Raw genomic sequence first — 19,953 nt, forward strand, 5'->3', positions numbered from 1 at the left:
TTCTCTGAACAGTTTGTTGAGCTGCCGAAGCTCGACTATACCACTATCGATACGCTCCGGCCTATTATAACTACACTTATTTAATTATGTTGCAGGTAGCTTCGATTTTATGTCGACGCCAGCTAGCGGATTTTACTGAACTAAAGTGAAAAGCTGGCGTATTTTTGCAAAACTTTGAGCTCATTTATTGCTATTGTTATTAAATTTTTTAAGATAAAAACTATACTAAAACCATCTAGGAAGTATCATGAATCAGTGTGCAAAATTTCAGCAAAATCGGTTCAGTAGTTTTCGCGGTTAGCGATTACAACGGTTTTAGCGACTTTGCTTTATATATTACTAGCAGCCCCCCGTCTCGGCTTCGCCCGAGACTTACTAAATAAAACACCGTAGTGTGTTGACATGTAATGTAAAACATTTTCAGTTAGAAATTTTACACATATTCCTGATACATCTCAGAACAAAAATCTTCTTATTAAAAACATATTTTTTCGGAATCCATGTAGCTTATTTGGTTAAATAATGAGGTGTAAGAATTCAAAAAAATTATTATGCTGAAAAGTACCGTGCGTTCTTTAGGCCATAAAATAATCGGTGGCCATAAGAAGCCGTTGATTCACAGTTTCTCCCGTGTTATTCACGAAAACGGCTATTTTTTAAAGCTGTTAAGATTTTAAACCCCCAAAAAATTTATATTAAAAAAAATTTTTTTTTCTCATCTCACAACTTTATTACCAGGGCAACAAAGTCCTGGACCTTAAACCCTACATTTTTATTGCCATAAAAACACAAATACATTTTCTACTCATTAAAAAATCTGAAGTAGGATCTTAAAAGATTTCAGAGATTGCTGTGAGGGTACAATGAAAAGCTGATCTTTCACGTAATGGACTCTTTAGTTGTCAATTTTGACGCTGCTGTTTTAATCTCGATAAATTTTCTGCGTCAGTTTCTTGACGCCTAAGTAAAATTGTATTTATTAGATATACTTGAATTTTTTCTTCCGATTCACCCTCTTGCGACTTTTGGCATGCTTAAAATTTTTGTAACCACTAAAAGCTGTTTTCTGTCAACTTTGTTAAGTTCTACTATATTTGTTGGCAAGGTAGTTCAACGTCCGATGGCGCTAAAAACGACCGGTGAGCTTCTTAAGTTAACTCTTTCTTCGGGAGAAAAATTACAAAGTCCGAAGCTTTGGGGCTAGTTGAAGTGCTCTTTCCCAACGTCTCCCGGTATAACGTCGAAGACGTTGGTGTATAAAGCACCTTTTTTATTTCCAGATTCAGTTGTTTTGATGATCTTAGATAGGGAGAGTGGTTAGTGATACTTGTCCAGTGGAGGCTGTCCCGTTGGCTCAAGTTTTTTTTCCTACATAGCTGTTATAGGTTTGCCCAACGCAGACTTTGGAGAGGATAAGTGATTCCTGGTTGAATGCTTAGAGTCGAGAGGGTAATATAGAGTCGTCGGTCACCGGGTTTTCCAGCCTTGCGAAGCACAACTCCGCAAGTGACGTCTGCTAGTGAATGGCTGACTTGGTTTAATAGTGCCCGTCTTTAGTTAATATAGTCTTTTAGTTGACGAATCGCTTCCGGAAATGGTAATAAAAATGTATTTGTTGGCAAGGTTGTTTACACTTAGGTGGATCCTAAAAAGAACCGATGAAATTGATGGTTAAGTAGGGAACGTAAATACTTATAATGGCCCTAAAAAGCGCCAGTGGTGAAACTTCCAGGCTATTCTTTATTATTATTCTTGATGATGAAGAGCTGGCTATACGGTTGCTTGATTTTGACCCTGGGAGTCTCGATATACGGAGACTGTGATGGAGGGTGGTACGCTGCTGACCAAAGAATATCTTGTCTCGGGTCTTTCCCCGGATAACCAACCGCTCATCGTTAGACGGGAACATGTGGGTAAGCGCATTGGGGACGCGACGACCAAGAAGGTAGCCGTTGTGGCTGCCCATGCCCCTCAGAGCTCAGAGCTGTTTTCTTCCATTGCTTACATTTGTAGCCACAAATTCTCTAACTGCACCAGGTGGGATGGTGGAACTCCGTCACAACTCTGATGAGCTGGAGCAGATTGTGCTCTGGCTATAGATATGTCTCCTGGTATTGTGGCAGAGACGGCATCGGTTGGAATTAATTTTTTTATTTGATCGCACTCGTCGAGATTCAGGGTGTATGGACACGTAGGTCCCTTCCCCCTTAGAGAAGAGTGTCGTCCGTAACTGGGATACCCAGCTGCAAGACTATTATCAGCTTTCTCTGTACAGCTCGTTGAATTGCCGAAGCTCGACTACAACACTATGGGGACGCTCCAGCGTTTTATAACCACACTGATTTAATTATGTTGCAGGTAGCTTCGACTTTATGTCGACGCCACCTAGCGGATTTTACTGAACTAAAGTGAAAAGCTGGCATATTTTTGCAAAACTTTAAGCTCATTTATTGCTATTGTAATTAAATTTTTTAAGATAAAAACTATACTAAAACCATCTAGGAAGTATCATGAATCAGTGTGCAAAATTTCAACAAAATCGCTTCAGTAGTTTTCGCGGTTAGCGATTACAACGGTTTTAGCGCTTCTGCTTTATATATTAGTAAGATTAGTAAGATAACTTCTTACTTGGGTACCCAAGCACCTTTCACTGGTTTCAAGATGTATTGAAAAAATTACATAAAAAACATACGTTTTTTTTATTTGAATTATCATTAGCCTCCTGTATCATTTATAGAATTGAATAATGAAAAATAAAGTTAATTTTATTTAATAATTTATGCATAAATTTTCCATGTTCATTTGTTAAACGACAGCAAAATATTTAATTTTATTACCAAAAACTATCAGATAAAGAAAATTGTTTTACTTTCATGGTATCCAAAATTAAAAGAAATTTTAATTTGTCTGATACAGAGATTCCAACAATGAGTGATTGTTAATATATTTTATATCATATCAAATGCACGAATAGTACATTATATCCATGCATGCGAAAGCTGCGAGCTACAGCGAGAGCTGAGAACCGAGAGGCCCGAGAGCTTAGGCAGGAGTCAGCCAAAACATATATAGTTATACCCATGTATACGCGCATATTCCTTCCCCTTATATGAGGTACCTTCCGTACGCACATTTTGGTCTTCCCCTCCACTGCTAAAAACGTGCGTATAGTTCGACTGTTTTGCGACGACGACGTTGCGCTCAAATCAGTGGAAAAAAAGCAACACACTCTATACCATAGACACTGGTAATCTCCATACTTATCTCTGATGTTAACCTTATAATTACGTACAAATCCAAAAAGAAGATACACAATTTCTTTCGTTTACTCAATGAAAAAAAATTTTATTCATTTGTTGAAATTAATTTTTGTACTCTTAGAAATTATACTTTTTTTTAAGTAAGATTTAATGTTTGCACTAGTCAGAAGTGTCTATATTTACTCTTTTTTACCTTGATGCGCAGATGTTTGGCACGCCGCTCTGTCTGACTATGACTAGGAAATTGTCAACGCAAAGATGTCAAAAAAGTTTATGTTACTACGTTAAGTAGAACTTGTTGTTGAGACAATAGATATAAAGTAAATCCTTCTGAGCAAACTACTACTAAAAGTAGAATTGTAGGGTTCACATCGTTACACGTAAGGGCATTTACATGCAGATTTTTATATGATTAATGCACAGAAAACAGAACAAAATGCTAGTAGATAATCTGAAGAACTGTTGGTATTTGTCCATTGGTATTTTTGAATAAGGAAACTACATTTGTGTTAGCGTTAATGTATAACCTAACACAGTTAGTTGCACTTAAAGCCGTGCGTGATACGAAAGAAATTAATATTATCAAATGTACGGAATTAATAATCCCAACTTTAGTGCGTCTTCGCGGATAATATACTGATAAAAGTTTATGTTTTATTTCTAAAAATATATTTATTTAATGGCTTGCATTCATTAGAGCTGAGTAAATATGTACAGACAATCTTAGTTTTACTATGGAACATAGTAAAAGGTAAAAATTTGTGTATTTGTAATATGTATTGATTGAAAACATGGCTTACATAACTCGTGGTGGACTCCTTATTTTATAAGGCTGATGAGTTAGAATGCTCAGCTTAAAAGATGCTAGAAAGAAAAGCCTCCGATTTTCAATAGAAAGTAAATCTGTATAGATCTCTTTAAAACATGGCGCTGCATACGAGTATATAGACATCTTTTTTGTTCTGGAATCCTGTACCCCATTGACTGGAGACTTTTCTCGATAGTGCCTTCCGAGCTGAGCTTTCCAACCGCCAGCTCTCTTCGCCAGGTACATGACATGCAGCGCTCTGCATCGTGGCAAAAACTGGCAAGCTGGTCCCCTTCGTTTGTATGGACACTATATAAATGTAAAAGGTACGATAGAAAAAAATAGTAGTCACTGTTGAATTTTTTAGTATAACCTAAGCGAATAAGTTTGAAGCTAAAATACTATTAAAATTAAGGTTATTCTTTAAAAGCAGTAAAAATGACGATATAAATACGCAAGGTATGCTGCTGTAGGCTGGTACAGTAACTGACACTACTGACCACGGATATTTATAGTCAGACTTAGGCTATGTGACCCAATGAGTTGTGATTTTCAGTCACTCCGTGAATAAAATTTAATATCGAGAGAATGTAAAAATATTCTTGATAAATATCGGTCCAATCTAGCGCCAACGAATTTAGGTGAAATAAAAGTTATTTTTATGTAAAACAACGAGAAGACAATCTGGTGCTTTTAGAAGTCTATGGAGCCCATATTTATTGCAATCCATTGCAAATTCAAGGAGAAAACTCTACAATCATGAAAGAGTACTAAAGTACAGATTTTATAAAAAGTAATGCATTGAATGGCCTGAAATTTAGACAAACGTGGATTTCCTTATGGATTTTGTGAACATTCAATTTAAAAAATGAAATAACTCGACATGTGCGATTTTATTGGTTATGTATTACTAGTGATGTCAACTTGAGTTTTTAAACTGACTATTTACAAAAAAACCATGAAAAGACCCACGTTCGTCATATAATTTTAGAAGTCCTGTTTGTATTTCAGACTATTTAATGCATTTACTTCGTTAGAAAAGTTACATTTTATATAATTAGTACTTAAGTACTTTTTTAAGATTGCGAAACGTAACTTTTCTCACAACTCGCAATTGATTACAGTAAATTGAAGCTTAACTTATTCCTTAGAGAATCAGAGTTGTGGGTCTTCTCTTTGTTTCACATAGAAATAACTTTTTAATTAATTAATAATAGTAATTCACCAAAGTGAGGGCATCAGTCAGGTAGAAGTTTTTATGTTGTATTGATTATGGTAAAGATAAAATTATTTTTGAAACTCCATACATACAAAAATTTTGAGTAGAGACGCATTTGTACTATCATTTTAGAGATCCTGTACAAATTTCATGTCTCTCGATGCATCACTCTAAGTGAAAAGTTACATGTTAAATTATGCACATTAATACACTCTTTCGTGACCATAAAGTGTAATTTCTCTGTCTCAATTCACAACGGATTGCATGAAATATATGCATGATTAATTCATTAAAGTACTAGCTTGAGGGCTCTTAACATGCATTTCAATGCATTTGCAACTGCTGAGGACACTGAGTTGCCGAGTTTGCTCATTATGCCCGCCTTGATAGATTTTTCCATTTCTTCCAATTATGTGCCGCTGATGGACACAGAAGGATATGCTTAATATTATTTAATGGTAAAGAGTGCCCGTAAAAATTACTCCATTGGTGAGTAGGGTAGAAAAAATACCATAAAAAACTTGAATACATTAAGATTTAAGGGTCAAGTCCATTCTTATCTAATAGAACGTCCGTAGATAGTCTTAAAACCCTAATCTAACTTTGATCCAAGATTGTGCTTGTATTATAAATAATATTTTGGAAGTAGAACTTTGTTATAGCTGTAAATATTGTCAGGCAATAAAAAATTACAATAATTAATTTAAATTCAGTGATATTCTTTACATTGAATCTTTACCTTACAAAAATTTTTTTTTATAGGTACGTTTGGTGGCCGAGGTGGGAGAGGTGCTGTTTCTATTGGAAAAGGTGTGGGCAACAAAGGAGGAAAATTGAAGAACTAGTTAATTAAAAAAATACTATTAAGTATGTTACTAGTTATGTGAAATGCGCTTCGTGCGATCTGACTTATTGGGACTACTTTTATACTCAGTTTTATTATTTAATCAGCACACTACAGTACAAAAAGAAAATTCAGTTGAGCTCATTTTTGGTCTTTCTAAACTTACACATTAAGACTCTGAATCTTACTATTGCAATATTTATGTTGACACTAATTACGCAAATTTTTTTTTTTTTAAATAACTTATAGTTAAAATTCCATATTATCCCAAAAATAATTCCGTAATAATTTAAAAAATTGTTTCTAATAAAAATTCATATGGCGTAGTATAATTAATGTAAGAAATATTACATGGACTTTTATTTCGTCCAATCTTTAATCAAATAAAGTTTTTGTCCTAAAACTTTTTGTTTAGAGCTTAAACAAATTCGGTGAAGTTACTTTTAATTGCATCAATTTTAGTAAAAATACACCAACCAATACACTCGATCAGTTTTAACCAATCACATAACGAATAAAAAGGCTCAAGTTGTGTGACAATCAGTTTTAAGATAAGATATCAAGCACTGAACTTTAATCAATAAAAGTAACGCGTGGAAGAATTGAAAATGGTACATAACAGTTAGACAAAATGCTGTTCATAGAGCTCTTCAAAACGCCACAAAAGTGGCAATACATGACAAAGAATTCTAACAGTTACAAAATCGTTAAAAAATATTGCAATTATTTTTCGAAGTAACTGTCAGATTTCTCATTTTTCTGTGTAAAATAAAAACTAAACACCCAGCAAAAGAGCGAATAAGTACACGCAAGACTAGTTCATTCTGATTTGAAGTACACAAATTACAACATCAACTTTTAGTCACCATGCGCCATAATAAGTAATGTGATGTTAAATTCCAATACTTCTGGATGTACGAGGTGTGTTAAAAAAAATAACGAGAATTTTCGTTTTATGAAAAAAATACTTATTTATTCATCAATATCTATTTTGTCCCCTTTAAAATAATCTCCCTCAGATATAATACACTTGTGCCAACGCTTTTTCCAATCCTCGAAACACTTTTGAAACTCGATCGTTGTAATAGCTTTTAGCTCTTTCAGCGATTAGCTTTTAATGTCATGTATGCTTGTAAAACGACAGCCTTTTAATGTTCTCTTTATTTTTGGAAATAGAAAAAAGTTACATCGAGCCATATCTGGCGAATGTGGAGGCTGAGGCATCGTTACAGTTTTGTTTTTGACCAAAAATTCACGAACAAGAAACGAAGTGTGAGCAGGTGCATTATCGTGGTGCAAAAGCCATGAATTGTTTTGCCACAAATCCGGGCGTTTTTTCGGATTGCTTCTCGCAAACGGCGTTGAACTTGTAGGTAGTACTCCTTATTGATTGTTTGACCTTGTGGCGAGAATTCATGATGCACTATGCCACTTTATTCACGTTTTCATCGGTTGTTGATGTGCTTGGGCGTCCGGGTCGTTCATCATCTTCAATTTTTTCGCGGCCATCTTGGAAACGCTTCTACCACTCGAAAATCCTTGCTTCACTCACAGCAGACTTACCATATGCCTTTGTTAACATTTTATAAACTTGACTACATTTTATTTCATTTTTTACGTAAAATTGAATATAAATTCTTTGATCCATTTTTTTTCACAAACGAAAATCGCCGAGCTCGAAAAACACGTCTAACGTTAGCGGCTGCCACTTAAAAAGTAAGCAATGAATATTGCTGGAGATTTTATCGTACTTCAGGGGCATGTGTACCAACATATTAAAAAAAAATTTTATACAGGCGGACTCTCCAAACCTGCGAAATTTAAAAATTCTCGTTACTTTTTGAATACACCTCGTACATTGTTTTACTCAACTATTCTACGTGGGTAATTTTTTTTTATGCCGAACACTTTCTGACCGACCCGTCTTTAAGTAGTCTGAAACGTTTTTTACGGGTTCTGTATAAAAAAAAGACACGTATTCGAAATTTTTTTTTTTTTTTTTTTAATTAGAAGGGATCGAAAGTTAAAGATTTTTGTGATTCTTGCCTTGGAGAATCATTTTTAAAAATTCATAACGCAGGTACTTTGTAAGCCAAAGAAAATTTGTGAGCTTTCAGAAAAAAATATTTCCAAAAAAGTTATAAAAAATTTCATATTGTTATGAACACTTTCAATGTTAAAATTATTTTTTTTTAATGTTCTCCACTTCGTAGGACTTTTTATGTGTAACCTTCGTATTCTACGTCAAATCGAAAATGCATTTTAAACGATAGAGAAATAAATGTTTCTGTTGGAGAAAAAAAAATCAACAAGTGCGATAGGTCCTGTCAGCTCGCTGGTTGCAATACACGCCACATTTTTGTCACTTCATAGTATTTTTTTTTATTTTTTTTTTTCATTACATTATTAGTCGGAAATATCTTGCTAAGTGTATTATAGTATTCATGAATGAATAAGGCTTTATAAAGAATGGGATAAAAAATGAACAATATGTATTTTGGGTGTGTTATATATTTCATATAAAAATTTTCACATTTATTTATACAACGACAATCCTAATTCTTGTAGAGTCGGAATCAAACGATGGTTATTCAGAGTTCCCTATTACCGTGACAGCTCCTTCAAAGCGCGCTGATAATAATTTTTCTTCTTTGTTACGTTACAAACACGTTATGTTTGCTAGAAATACTGTTGCCAATCAAAGAATTCTTTTGGTGTACGAATAGGGTTTTTAACTCTTGAAGACAGTCCTAGCAGAAAGTTGTTTTAAAGTTCCTCTGATCCCATTTGCACATAGACCTTGACCATGTAATGTAGGAAAAGAGTGCCACTCAGCTGTCATCTCAAAATCTTGAAAATGATAAGTGAGATTATTAAAGTTTTTTTTTTTTTTTTTTTTTTTCTGTCTGCTAGCGTCGTCTGATATATCAATTATTTTGGCTTCTGCTAATATACAGTGTTTTGGTTGTAAACTAGTGAACTTGGAAAAACTACGTGTTATTCTGGGATAACTTTCGCGGGATAATTTAAATAATTTTTTCAACTTATTTAAAAGTAAGCGCTTTCACATCTCTAATTTTCGTTTATTTATCTTAACTGAGACATAATGAGTTAGTTATTGTTCTCAGACTGATAAACATTAGTAATAGTGTTTACATCGTTTACATCTAAAGACCGATGACTCTTGGGAAACGACCAATGTCTGAAAATAGCAAGAATTTTAATCTTTTTTGTGCGATCGACGGTTGTATTAAAACATTCTTGTAGTGTTCTCAAAATGGAAGTATCATCGTCAAAATCATCATCATCAAGTCCCTCATTACTAACATTATAAACTATTTTTAATGACCTCGGTAATTTTTTGTACTTGTGCATCAGAACACTGTTTTTGTCTTAATCGTTTTGGCGACGATCCTATAAAACACAAACCTCCGTTCAACTTCTCCACACGAGCTGTCTGTAACGTAGCGCTTTCCCCCGAAAAACACGAATTCTCTCTACTGTCAATTCTATTGTCCGAATCTTCATTCGACGATGTATTTATGTTGTCTGTCTATAAAAATGAAAACGTATGTGTGCAATATCTATAATACATCAAATAAATCTCTGACTCTCTTCATACTGAATTAATACATACCAATTGAACTTGATCATCACCCTCTCTTAGTTTATTGATACGCAGACGGCAGGAATCGCAAAATCTTTGTTTCAATGAATTCGTAGTTACACATAGATTAAGTGCATGCAACTGACTTTCCCTTACTGATTGTAAACTGACTGACTTCTTTTTCATGTAATTTATCAGATTGAAAGGATTAAAACAACAGTCAGTTTTGATTTGTACTGTGTCCGTTTTTATTTTCGATATTGTTGAGTGAGATTTTGTTGGCACCTTGCGCAACGAATGTGTTATTCTGTAGAATTCCAGAATCCTGCCGGTTTGGAATTTTTTGGGCCATTTCTTTTTCATGTCATCAACTATTCTCACGTTTACTCAAATAAAAATTAAATTACTGTTATCTGTTGATCAAAAATAAATTATATCATCCCTAATGCAGGAAAAAACAAGTCGAATATCATTTTAAAAAATTTAAAATCGGCGAGATTCTGTCATTCTGCAGAATCCAAGTATGAAGAGTGTCAGCCCAAGCTTGTTGGCGGGACGATTTAAATTAGTAAACCAACTTTTTTTTCTATTGTATTATGCACCAAGATTCTTCCCAATACTCCATACAATGGACAAAAATAGTATGAGGCGAAAAAAATCTGGTGGTTATTGCTACCAGCACGCTGACATGACGTATCGCACTCGTTTATTTGGTTTTTCTTTAACAGAAAAATTATTTCTCCATTGTTTAAAAAATTGTTTTCGATGTAAAATTTGACGTTAAATACGAAAGTTATACATAAAAAGTGCTACAAGGTGGGGAACATTGTTAAAAATTGGTTTAAATGTTTTAATTGTTGAAACGAAGTTCCTTTTCTCGTGTTATAAGTTTTGGGCGAATGGAGACTAGACCGAAAAAAAGTGTAACAAGACTTTTTTCTAACCTAGCTATAGTAATACAACCGTGTATAAGGCTGTAAACTTTGCCGTATGCAACTCTCTCTCTTTTCATGCGCGTGCACCGAAAGACCCGACGGCTCTCTTTTGTTCGGCCTCCTTCGTTTGTACTCGGCAAGTAGCTCCTCCTCCCCGCGCCGCGACCATCAGCACTACCTACACATTTACAGCGACCGCTGTAAGTATATACGTGTAGCTTGACTTAACGTACAACGTATCAGTCTCTTCCCGCTTCCCGCACCCCGCGCTATTGCACATATTGCATGGACTGTAGAAGTGACTGTTTAGTTGATTGCCTGAAAAAATAAAACGATACCTACAATATTATGTTTTTCAGTAGAGAAAAAGTTGGTCATTTCCCTAAAAAATTTCCCCAGGAATATGGAAAAAATAATTTTATCCAAATCAGAAGTTGATTTTATTTAATTAATTAATATTGGCATTAAGTCGCCAACTATTTATTTAGTTTTTTGCTTTTATCTCCGTTTCTATTACTCGTAGAGTAATCTCACGACCGTCAATTTTTTTGTCCTCAAGTTTTCTAATAAATGGACATCTTTGAAAATTCATTATTTATTGTTAATAACACAAAAAAAAATTTTTTAACCGAAAAACTTTCGATCAGCGTAGAAAAAAGAACTACCATTTGAATTTAAAAGTAAAATAAATATAATGTTGCACAATAAGAAGCTGTTTTTAAAATTAGTGAATAATTATGTTTTTTATTGATTAATTTTTTTAAGTGATATTTTGAAGTGTTATCACAAACTTAATTGTTGGTTTACAAGAATAATTGTGCTGTTGTGTTGACACAGTCACGATTCATGTTTCAATTTTTTTCTTATCTTGTACAACATAATTGAAAACCAAAAAAAATTTATTACTGTACTCGAAACTAATACACATTCGAATTACTGGTTGACTTAGTCGATTTACTCTTAATAATGTGTTGTTTTTTTTTAATTGTACAGTAAGTTATTCTTATTTATTATATACATGATAAATATATTTGATCATTAATTTTTTTAATTCATTAACTTGATATTTTATGCTATACATTATAACTGTATGTAGCCAACGCCTACAAAAAAGCGAATGGAACTTCGTTCTGATCGGAAATCCGTAGACCCCTCACGACTGGGTTATAATAATATGAAATTTTTTGTAACTTTTTTTGGAACTGTTTGTTTCTTAAAGCTCACTTTTTGTCTTCAAAATGAAAAAAAAATTCCACTTCCTTACAAAAAACCGGAGTTATGAATTTTTGAAAAGTAGTCTCAGAGGTAAAAATCACGAAAATCTTAAACTTTTAATCCCCTCTATCAAAAAAAAAAGTTTCCCGAGAACGTGTTATTTTTCTGATACATAATTCGTAAAAAATGTTTCAGACAAATCGAAGAGGGGTCGGTTAGAAAGTGTTCCGTTTCTCAAATAATTACCCATGTACAGATATTTGTTCCAATTTGACCTAAGTGCCTTCCGGAACGTATTTTTTTGTATGATAGTAAACAAAAATATAAGCACACTAAAAAATTATTATGTTATTCATTAAAATATTCTGAGAACAAGTAAGTTTAGTGATTCTAAACATTATTACACTGCTTCAGTCACGGAGTATAAGTCCAATAACTTTTGACTCCTATAGTAATTATGATAACATTTTTCTGTCTATAAGTCCTATTTTTCAAGATTTTTCAGGAAAACAATGTATGACAGTTGTTACGAGGTACTACCGACGCGGAGTAGCAAGGCGCACTTGACAACCTCGACCGGGCCTGTGTTGCCTGGGTACCCCCGACGACACCTCCGATAAATTTTATACGCGGGTCTCGCTCTCCGAGACACCGCAGGTGACGAGTATCGCGGCGATCTTGCACGTCGTCGCCTCTCGCGACGACTTTAATACGACACACGGGAATCGGGCACACACAAAAGGAATCACTCGGGATCAAGTTTAAAATAAAAAGATATATTCAATTAATTAAAAAGGATTACACTTCGTGTTCGCGGGTGTCAGTGTAGTTCTCGCACGTCGAGCGCGCTTGCTCGACATGCTCGCGGCGCGAAAACGCGAACCGGGCATACCTACGCGGGTTAATCAAGGGCCGCTGCCCTTTACAACAGACTGCCTGTTGGCAGGTACTTACGCGGGGTGGGGAGGTCGCTCCTCGTAGATGCCTTGGATAGGCCGAGCTAGGCGCAGTTGGCGTGAGCTCGCAGAGGCCAGTAGGCGTCCCTACTGACTGCGTGTGGAGATCAAGGTCGTCAGACCTGGCCTTGGTCCGACCTTGCCGACGGGTTCAGGATCCGGGTCACGGTACCAATACTTTCCGTGGCGTCGACTTAACTCCACAACTTCACACACCAAAACAACGAAAAAAACAAAAGGAGACGGCAACAAGGAAAAACTCGCTTCACGCGCGTTCGCTGGCCCAAGCTAATATGCCGCTCTCTTGGCCCTTTCTCCCGTTCCCCTACTTTCCCTTTACTTCCCGCTTTCCCGCTTCAGCCCTTTAACGATCTTTCCCCCTTTCCCTGCTTCCCTACCTGCCCTAGCCTACTAATGTGGCCTAACGGTGGGGCACCGTTACACAGTGTACTTTAGTTCAGTAGCGTACCCTTAGATCGCACACATTCACCACCATGAGCGCTGGTATAGATTCTCTTATCGCTCTCAATTTCCTTTTTGGAGCAAATAAAACAAACTCTAATCATTTAAAATTCAAGTAGTGGTACTGATAATAAGTTTCTGTTTGATTATTGAGTGCTGACGTCAATGCACTACTAAGGTGCTAGATCAGGTGGGTGTGAGCATGCAACACAAATGAACAATAGAATGTTTACAATAATAAGAAACTTTAATTACAACTGGTATATTGAAAATCCCAAAAGAATCTTTAATTTTATACACAATATTTATACTGAGTTTTTAACAAGATAATAAAAATTATGAATAATCTATAAACTTGTGTAAAACAATAATATTTAATGAACTTAAGGTGAATAGTAACACTGAGTCTATAAAACAATGATAATATAGTAATAAGAAGTCAATTGTCACTGAGTATCACTATTGAGTTTATAGTCACTGAGTATGTCTATACACACTAGAGCTGATGAAATAGTGAAATTGTCTGTGTGCACTTTATTGTATGTGTGTGTGTAAGTGTAGAGAGTGTATCTGTGGGAAAGAGTTTGAACTAAGGAAGAGTTTCACTGCAGTTACACGTCTTGAATAATACAACACTTGGTTACAACACTGTTGCAGTAAAAGTACAAATGAAATATAACTATTTTACATTTAGCCTTATCCACTGTATTATGAGTCTTTCTGTGATCGATAGGTTATGTTAACCTCACAACACGTGTTTGACTTGAGCAGTTTTTTTATAAAACTTACTCTATAAGTAATCAACTTGAACAGTATGTTATTGATACTGATTTGATATATCTGATGATTAACTTGCTTGAAATAATAACTAAGATAATTTTGAATATCAACTTTTCGATGACTAGTCAAAAAAATCAGACTTGAGTTTAACTTGCTGAGAGCTAGTGACTAACTAAAAATAATGAGTACACATAAGGGCAGGTGATGGATAAATGCGCAAACAGCAAAAAAAGACCAATCACATACGCGAGCGTGTTAGAAAAGAGCGCACAACTAGAAAACATTGAAAGTTAGTCACGCTTGTAATTCGTGAGCCGTGCAGTGCTACTATCACATCTACTATGAAAAAATGCGTGTGATTCGAATAAACACCGCTGCTTTCAAAATTCTGAACAGTTTCCCAGCCATAAAATTTGAAAAAGTCGTAAATCATAATCGTTTTTTTGCAAACACATTTTTTTAGCAAGCCTTTTCTTCATTGTTAAGCTGCAACGCAAAAAGCAAGATAAGAAAAATTTGTAGTTTCAAGTTGCTCAATCAGTGTTTGCTAAAGGTGAAATACAATATTACTTGAAGTAAGCAAGCCTAAAGAAATGTTCTGGCTATAGTCCACTGTACAAACAAATAAAGAAATTTTTCTCAGAATGAGATGTCTCTAAATGGATATTATTAGTGTTATATTCTTTTATAATGATAACAATTTTTCTGTACTTTTTTATTATTTTTGTCTGAATATTTCTTTTCTTCATAAACTCTTTAATACGACGATTAAAAATGGGTTACAACATAAAAAATGAGTCACATAATTAAAAATTAAAAATGACGGTCAATAAAACATAGTGAATCATGAGTAGCCTTGCAAATCACATGCTGTAAGTATTAAATGAAAGAGCTTAAGGTGGTGAGTCTGATCATGATGGAACCAGGTAGTGAAGAGAAAGTAGACCACAGGAATCAGAAGTAACGATAAAAATAATTAATTCTGTATAAACAACCACGCGTGCAAAAAGACTTAGTTTCCATTGAAAAATAAAACCCTGAAAACAACGACAACGGTAAGGTAAGAATTGTTCAGTTAAAAATTATTGTACAATAAGGTACGCTTAGAAACTTCCACTCACCGTCATAGCTCGTCATGATTTGGAAAGAGACAGTCATATTGTATTAGAGTATGCTGGCACGCGCGCGCAGCTTCTGGAAATTTAGAAGGAGAGAGAGGGCAGGAACTAGCTCGTCGATAATTGGTGGACTTTGTTCAAAACACACGTAAAAAAAGCGGGAAGAGGGGCGTGGCTGAGCGCCGCCGACGCAAAGCAGAGCGTTTCAAATTTTTGGCATTGTCTTCCTGAATCCTTTGAGATACAGATGGATCTTTTCTCAGTTTAAGTGCTTTGATTTTAATCTCATTAGCTTTCACGCGTATTGACTCGAGTTGTTTCGTGTCGTACTCGTGCATCTCGCTCTCTCATCTCAATTTTGTGCTAGCTTGAATTCACGCCTACGAAGGATGCTCGCGACTTAGGACTCCCGGACGTCCTCGTGGATCACACTGAAGCGCTACTCCGTAGCTTTTGCTCATCCGGCTCGTCGCCGACAATCAGTGGCTCTGAGTAACAAGTCATCATCGTGACAACGCGATCATCCTGACACCATCGTCAGGTCGACCACGTGCCACCAATCAACGGCTCTGAGTCGTGATAACACACAAATACACACACACAATACTCATACAATTATATGGTTCACCCTCATCAAGTTTATATTGTTATTTTATATTTAATTAATTTGGCTGTTCAAATCAATAATAAGTTTTGTTGTATTAATTTTCTCAATCAGTTATTTGACCCATTTGTAAGAAATTGTTTAGTTTCAGTTCATTTTTTATAAACTGGGTTTTTTTATGCCGAAAGGCTTTTTTCCCACAATTTAGTGTTTTATTCATAGATCCCTTCTTTCATAAATTCATACCTACGGGACCTTGACGCATTGACAAGGTTTTGATCGTTTAAGAATGTTGAAATAAACAAATAACTGTTATGAACAAATAAAATTTTTTTTTTGTTTTTTGTTACTTGAGATGGTGCTATATCATAGTTAAAATATTAATAATATTTATAATAAATGCTTAATCGTTTTAATGCGTGAACATTTTACGTTGTGGGGCAATACCATTTCAAACACTTTGCTAACGGTAATAGGCTAATTTTTAATGAAATATTATAGATCTTTTTTTATAAACAAACAGAATATCTCAAAAACTAAAGAACATTTTTGGACAAAATAGTTCAATTTTTGTACGTTGAGGGTAAAAAATACATATTCCATTAAATTTTTAATATTCTAACGTATTCTTAATCACCAAATGAGATTTATGTCATTAAATAGTTTAGATTACGCCGAATCTGACAGTGCCCTTATTAACACTCTTTATCGAACAAAATCTGAAGAAATTATGGGTAAACGGACTAGAAATTGAAAGAATTGCAAAAAATGCATGAGTCAGCTTATTTTTTCTGCTACGAGAAAGTCAGTAAAGCCGCCATATTGCTTGGCAGGAGCATGCGCAATTCAAATTAAAATGTTATTCAAGTTAAATGACGGCTTACATTTTCAACTTTATTAACAACATTACATTGATATACTGTAAAAACATTTGAGAGATATTTAATGCCTATACTTGAGTTAACAAGGTCAGCTATATTAAATTTCACAAATTGTCACATTTTCAAAGAAATATAACAGTTATATTTATGTTGGTATCCCTACCAACTACTTCAGTTTTTTATCGATCTCAATTTGAGTTGGCACCCTTACACGAGGGAGCCTCCTTAAAGTAAAAATTATTAAAATTTTCGGAAACTTTGACAGTTTTTCGCAATTATTTCAATAAATAATTAATGAATTTCAGTCAACTGGTACTCTAATCAACTGGCTTTAAAATACCTAAAATTTGACATCAATAAAAAAAATCTTTCATTACCTGCCTAGAAGTCATTTCAAATTAACCCGAATTTCCATGTTTTTTCCAATTTTAAACAATGCTTCGTTCATGCTACGCTATAGGTAATTCAGGGTCTTATTCTTTAATGGTAAATACGTTTTTTTTACATGCATGATCATCTGCACAAAATTTTTTTTAATTTTCTATTATAAATCGTCTTATTTCTATGGACTAATCTTACTTAAGTCAATATGGTGTCAAAAATTATATTTTACTTGATAGAGAGAACGAGATCTATTCTCTTACTTATATGGTAAAAAAGTGTTAGTTTACTGTCTATAGTCAAGGTTTCATATTATTTGCGACTCTACTTTGGCTTGAGCGCTATTAGTGCTACCACAGTCAAGTTTTGTGCTGATAATCCTTATAGTCAAAACTATATCGTGTAAATATTGTTTTATCAACGAGATGAAAATATAAAGTAAACATTGCAATAAACCTGACTGTTCAGTTTTGTACCTGAATGTTTGCCGACAAACCTTTTCTAAATTCAAATTGCGTCACGTTCGTTATTCTTATATTAAAGTTGAAGTAATTTTCCGATCATACGCCTTCATCATCGCGTACATTTGCAATGCCCAAGAGACCGTTTTACCTTTACTCTTGTACCTTTATTTATCAATGTACTAGAATTTCTACTTTAACTTTTGTCTCTATAAATATTGCTCTGCGAGCATAGTATGTTAGTTAGCGCGCCGCGGCGACAGAGAAAGCTTCTCTCCGCTTGCCTTCACTTGAGCACATTTTTCTAATTTAAGCACTGTAAATATATTGTATAAATTTTGATTGCACATTTGCGTTACATTTATTTTGCCGTAAACCACTTCCACCTCCACACGACTGAACTGGATTGGGAGCAGCATAAAACCCCTTCCCTCGTGAACATTTTTGGTAGCAGAGCGTGATTCCAGGGACCGACGGTCAGTGCAGGAGTGGATATGTGCTAGTGCTCAGTGAAGCCTTGAATTTTGCCTTGACCATTTGATGCCGTGTAGGTGAACGCGCTCTTGCGAAGCTGCAGTAGTGAGTCATTCAAGGAATCAGAGTGTGTGCATGCTCTCCGTGCTTGAATTTGCCAAGGCGGGCGGTCGTTAGCTGCCAACACTCAGCCCTATTATCAAGCGCTTCATCGCGACATCGACTGCTTCATGGCAGACGTCAAGGAACTCAAAATTTTATTTAAGCGTCAACAGGAGTTGTACAAAAGCATTAGCAATGCTTACGAAAACTTCAAGAAGCGCGGCAAGGATAAGTTCACTCGTGCAATCATCGAGAGCCGTATACAGCAACTACGAATAAACTGGGATGACTTCAAGGACACTTATCTCAGGATTCTCAACATTGCTCCAGACGATACTAAGGACATTGGCTATTTCAATGAAGACAGCTACGAAATCGCCGAAGAAGCTTACCTCGATTCGGCAGCTAATTTGGCTGAACAGCTCGGAAAACTTCCTGCATCGCCCGCATCAGACCCAGCTCCTGTTCCACCAGCTATCTCTTGCAACCTGCCGTCCATTGCTGTGCCCACATTTTCCGGACATTTCAACGACTGGCTCGAGTTTAAGGATCTGTTCTCTGCGATCATAGTCAACGATTCTCGACTTTCCAACGTCGAGAAGCTTCAGCACCTCAAGACGCATGTGCAAGGCGAGGCGGCTGAATTGTTGAGGACGATCCAGGTAATCGACGCCAACTTCGAGGCTGCATGGAAAAGGTTGGAGGATCATTATGCAAACAAGCGGCTCTTGGTTGCCGCGCTAACTCGCGATTTGCTAGCCGCGCCGGCTGTAAGCAACGAATCGCCGCTCGAACTCAAAGCATTGCTCAGTGGCACTGTAAATGCCTTGGCTGCACTTAAACAGCTTAAGCGTCCGACGGACCAGTGGGATGACTTGGTGGTCGCTGTTACAGCTCGGAAACTCGACGCTCGAACTTTCCGAGAATGGAAGTCATCGCTCAGCAGTACCCACGAGCCTCCTGCACTTGAAACGCTCGTGCGTTTCATTGAACAACGCATCTCGATGCTCGAGATCGTCGCGTCTTCTACAGAGAAGGCAACACGGAAGAAGGACAAGACGGCGTCTTCTACTTCGCACGCATATGCCGCCTTTACGGAGAAATGCCGCTTTTGCCAAGGTGAGCATTTCATACTACGCTGTGCCGATTTCAAAGCAAAATCGCCACACGAACGCAAACAGTTTGTTGAGGCCAAGAACATGTGCTATAATTGCCTTGGTGCTCACAAACTCGCAAGCTGCAAATCAAGTAAACGATGCCTAACTTGCAACGGGCATCACCATACGCTGCTGCACGAGAATCCTGCCACTACAGTGCATCTTGCATCTTCTGCATGGCCTGCTACACTCACGAAAGGGAGTCGCGTATCCTGTCATTGGATGGCATCGCCAGACTCTTCAAACACTACGCTGTTGCCTACTGCGCTCGTCCGAATTCAAGGCCCGGACGGACGCACACTCATCGCTCGTGCCATGCTAGACAACTGCTCTCAGCGATCCTTTGTTGCAAAGAGCCTGCTAAGTAAACTTCGCCAGGAATATGAAGAGGCCAGCATGGAGGTCATTGGCATCGGTGGCATCAAGACTCCGCGAGTTCATGGAAAAACTTACCTTACTCTTGCCTCCATGGTTAGCGAGGGGAAGCTCACGTGCGAAGCTCTAGTGCTCTCGCTTATATCCAGCTACAGGTCAGGAAACTTCAAGCTTCCAGGCGACTGGAAGTATCTACAGGGTTTGGAGCTTGCAGACGACTTTCGAACCGATCTGACGGAAATCGAGTTGCTGCTAGGAGCTGATGTGCTTCCACGAGTTCTTCAAGAGGGCTTACGCATCGGACTACCTGGGAC

The 19,953-nt window shown here is 36.3% G+C and overlaps 1 protein-coding gene across 2 annotated transcripts in view; it reads left to right on the top strand.

Moving 5' to 3' along the window:
* LOC106637237 (U6 snRNA-associated Sm-like protein LSm4) overlaps positions 1-6,462 on the top strand; it is a 76,987-nt gene extending 70,525 nt beyond the window's left edge. Inside the window, exon 5 of one of the 2 annotated variants that reach the window (XM_014349951.2) lies at positions 6,050-6,462. In XM_014349951.2, coding sequence (XP_014205437.2) covers positions 6,050-6,132 — 83 coding nt within the window. In that variant the 3' untranslated portion in view covers positions 6,133-6,462. The remainder of the gene's footprint in view (positions 1-6,049) is intronic. The other variant, XM_014349950.2, reaches the window with a different exon arrangement.
* The last annotated feature ends 13,491 nt before the right edge of the window (positions 6,463-19,953 follow it).

The sequence above is a fragment of the Copidosoma floridanum genome, unplaced genomic scaffold (genome assembly GCF_036245765.1).
Source record: "Copidosoma floridanum isolate Cflo_tuat_1 unplaced genomic scaffold, Cflo_Japanese_pri ptg000001l, whole genome shotgun sequence".
In the NCBI taxonomy this organism is placed as follows: Eukaryota; Metazoa; Arthropoda; class Insecta; order Hymenoptera; family Encyrtidae; genus Copidosoma; species Copidosoma floridanum.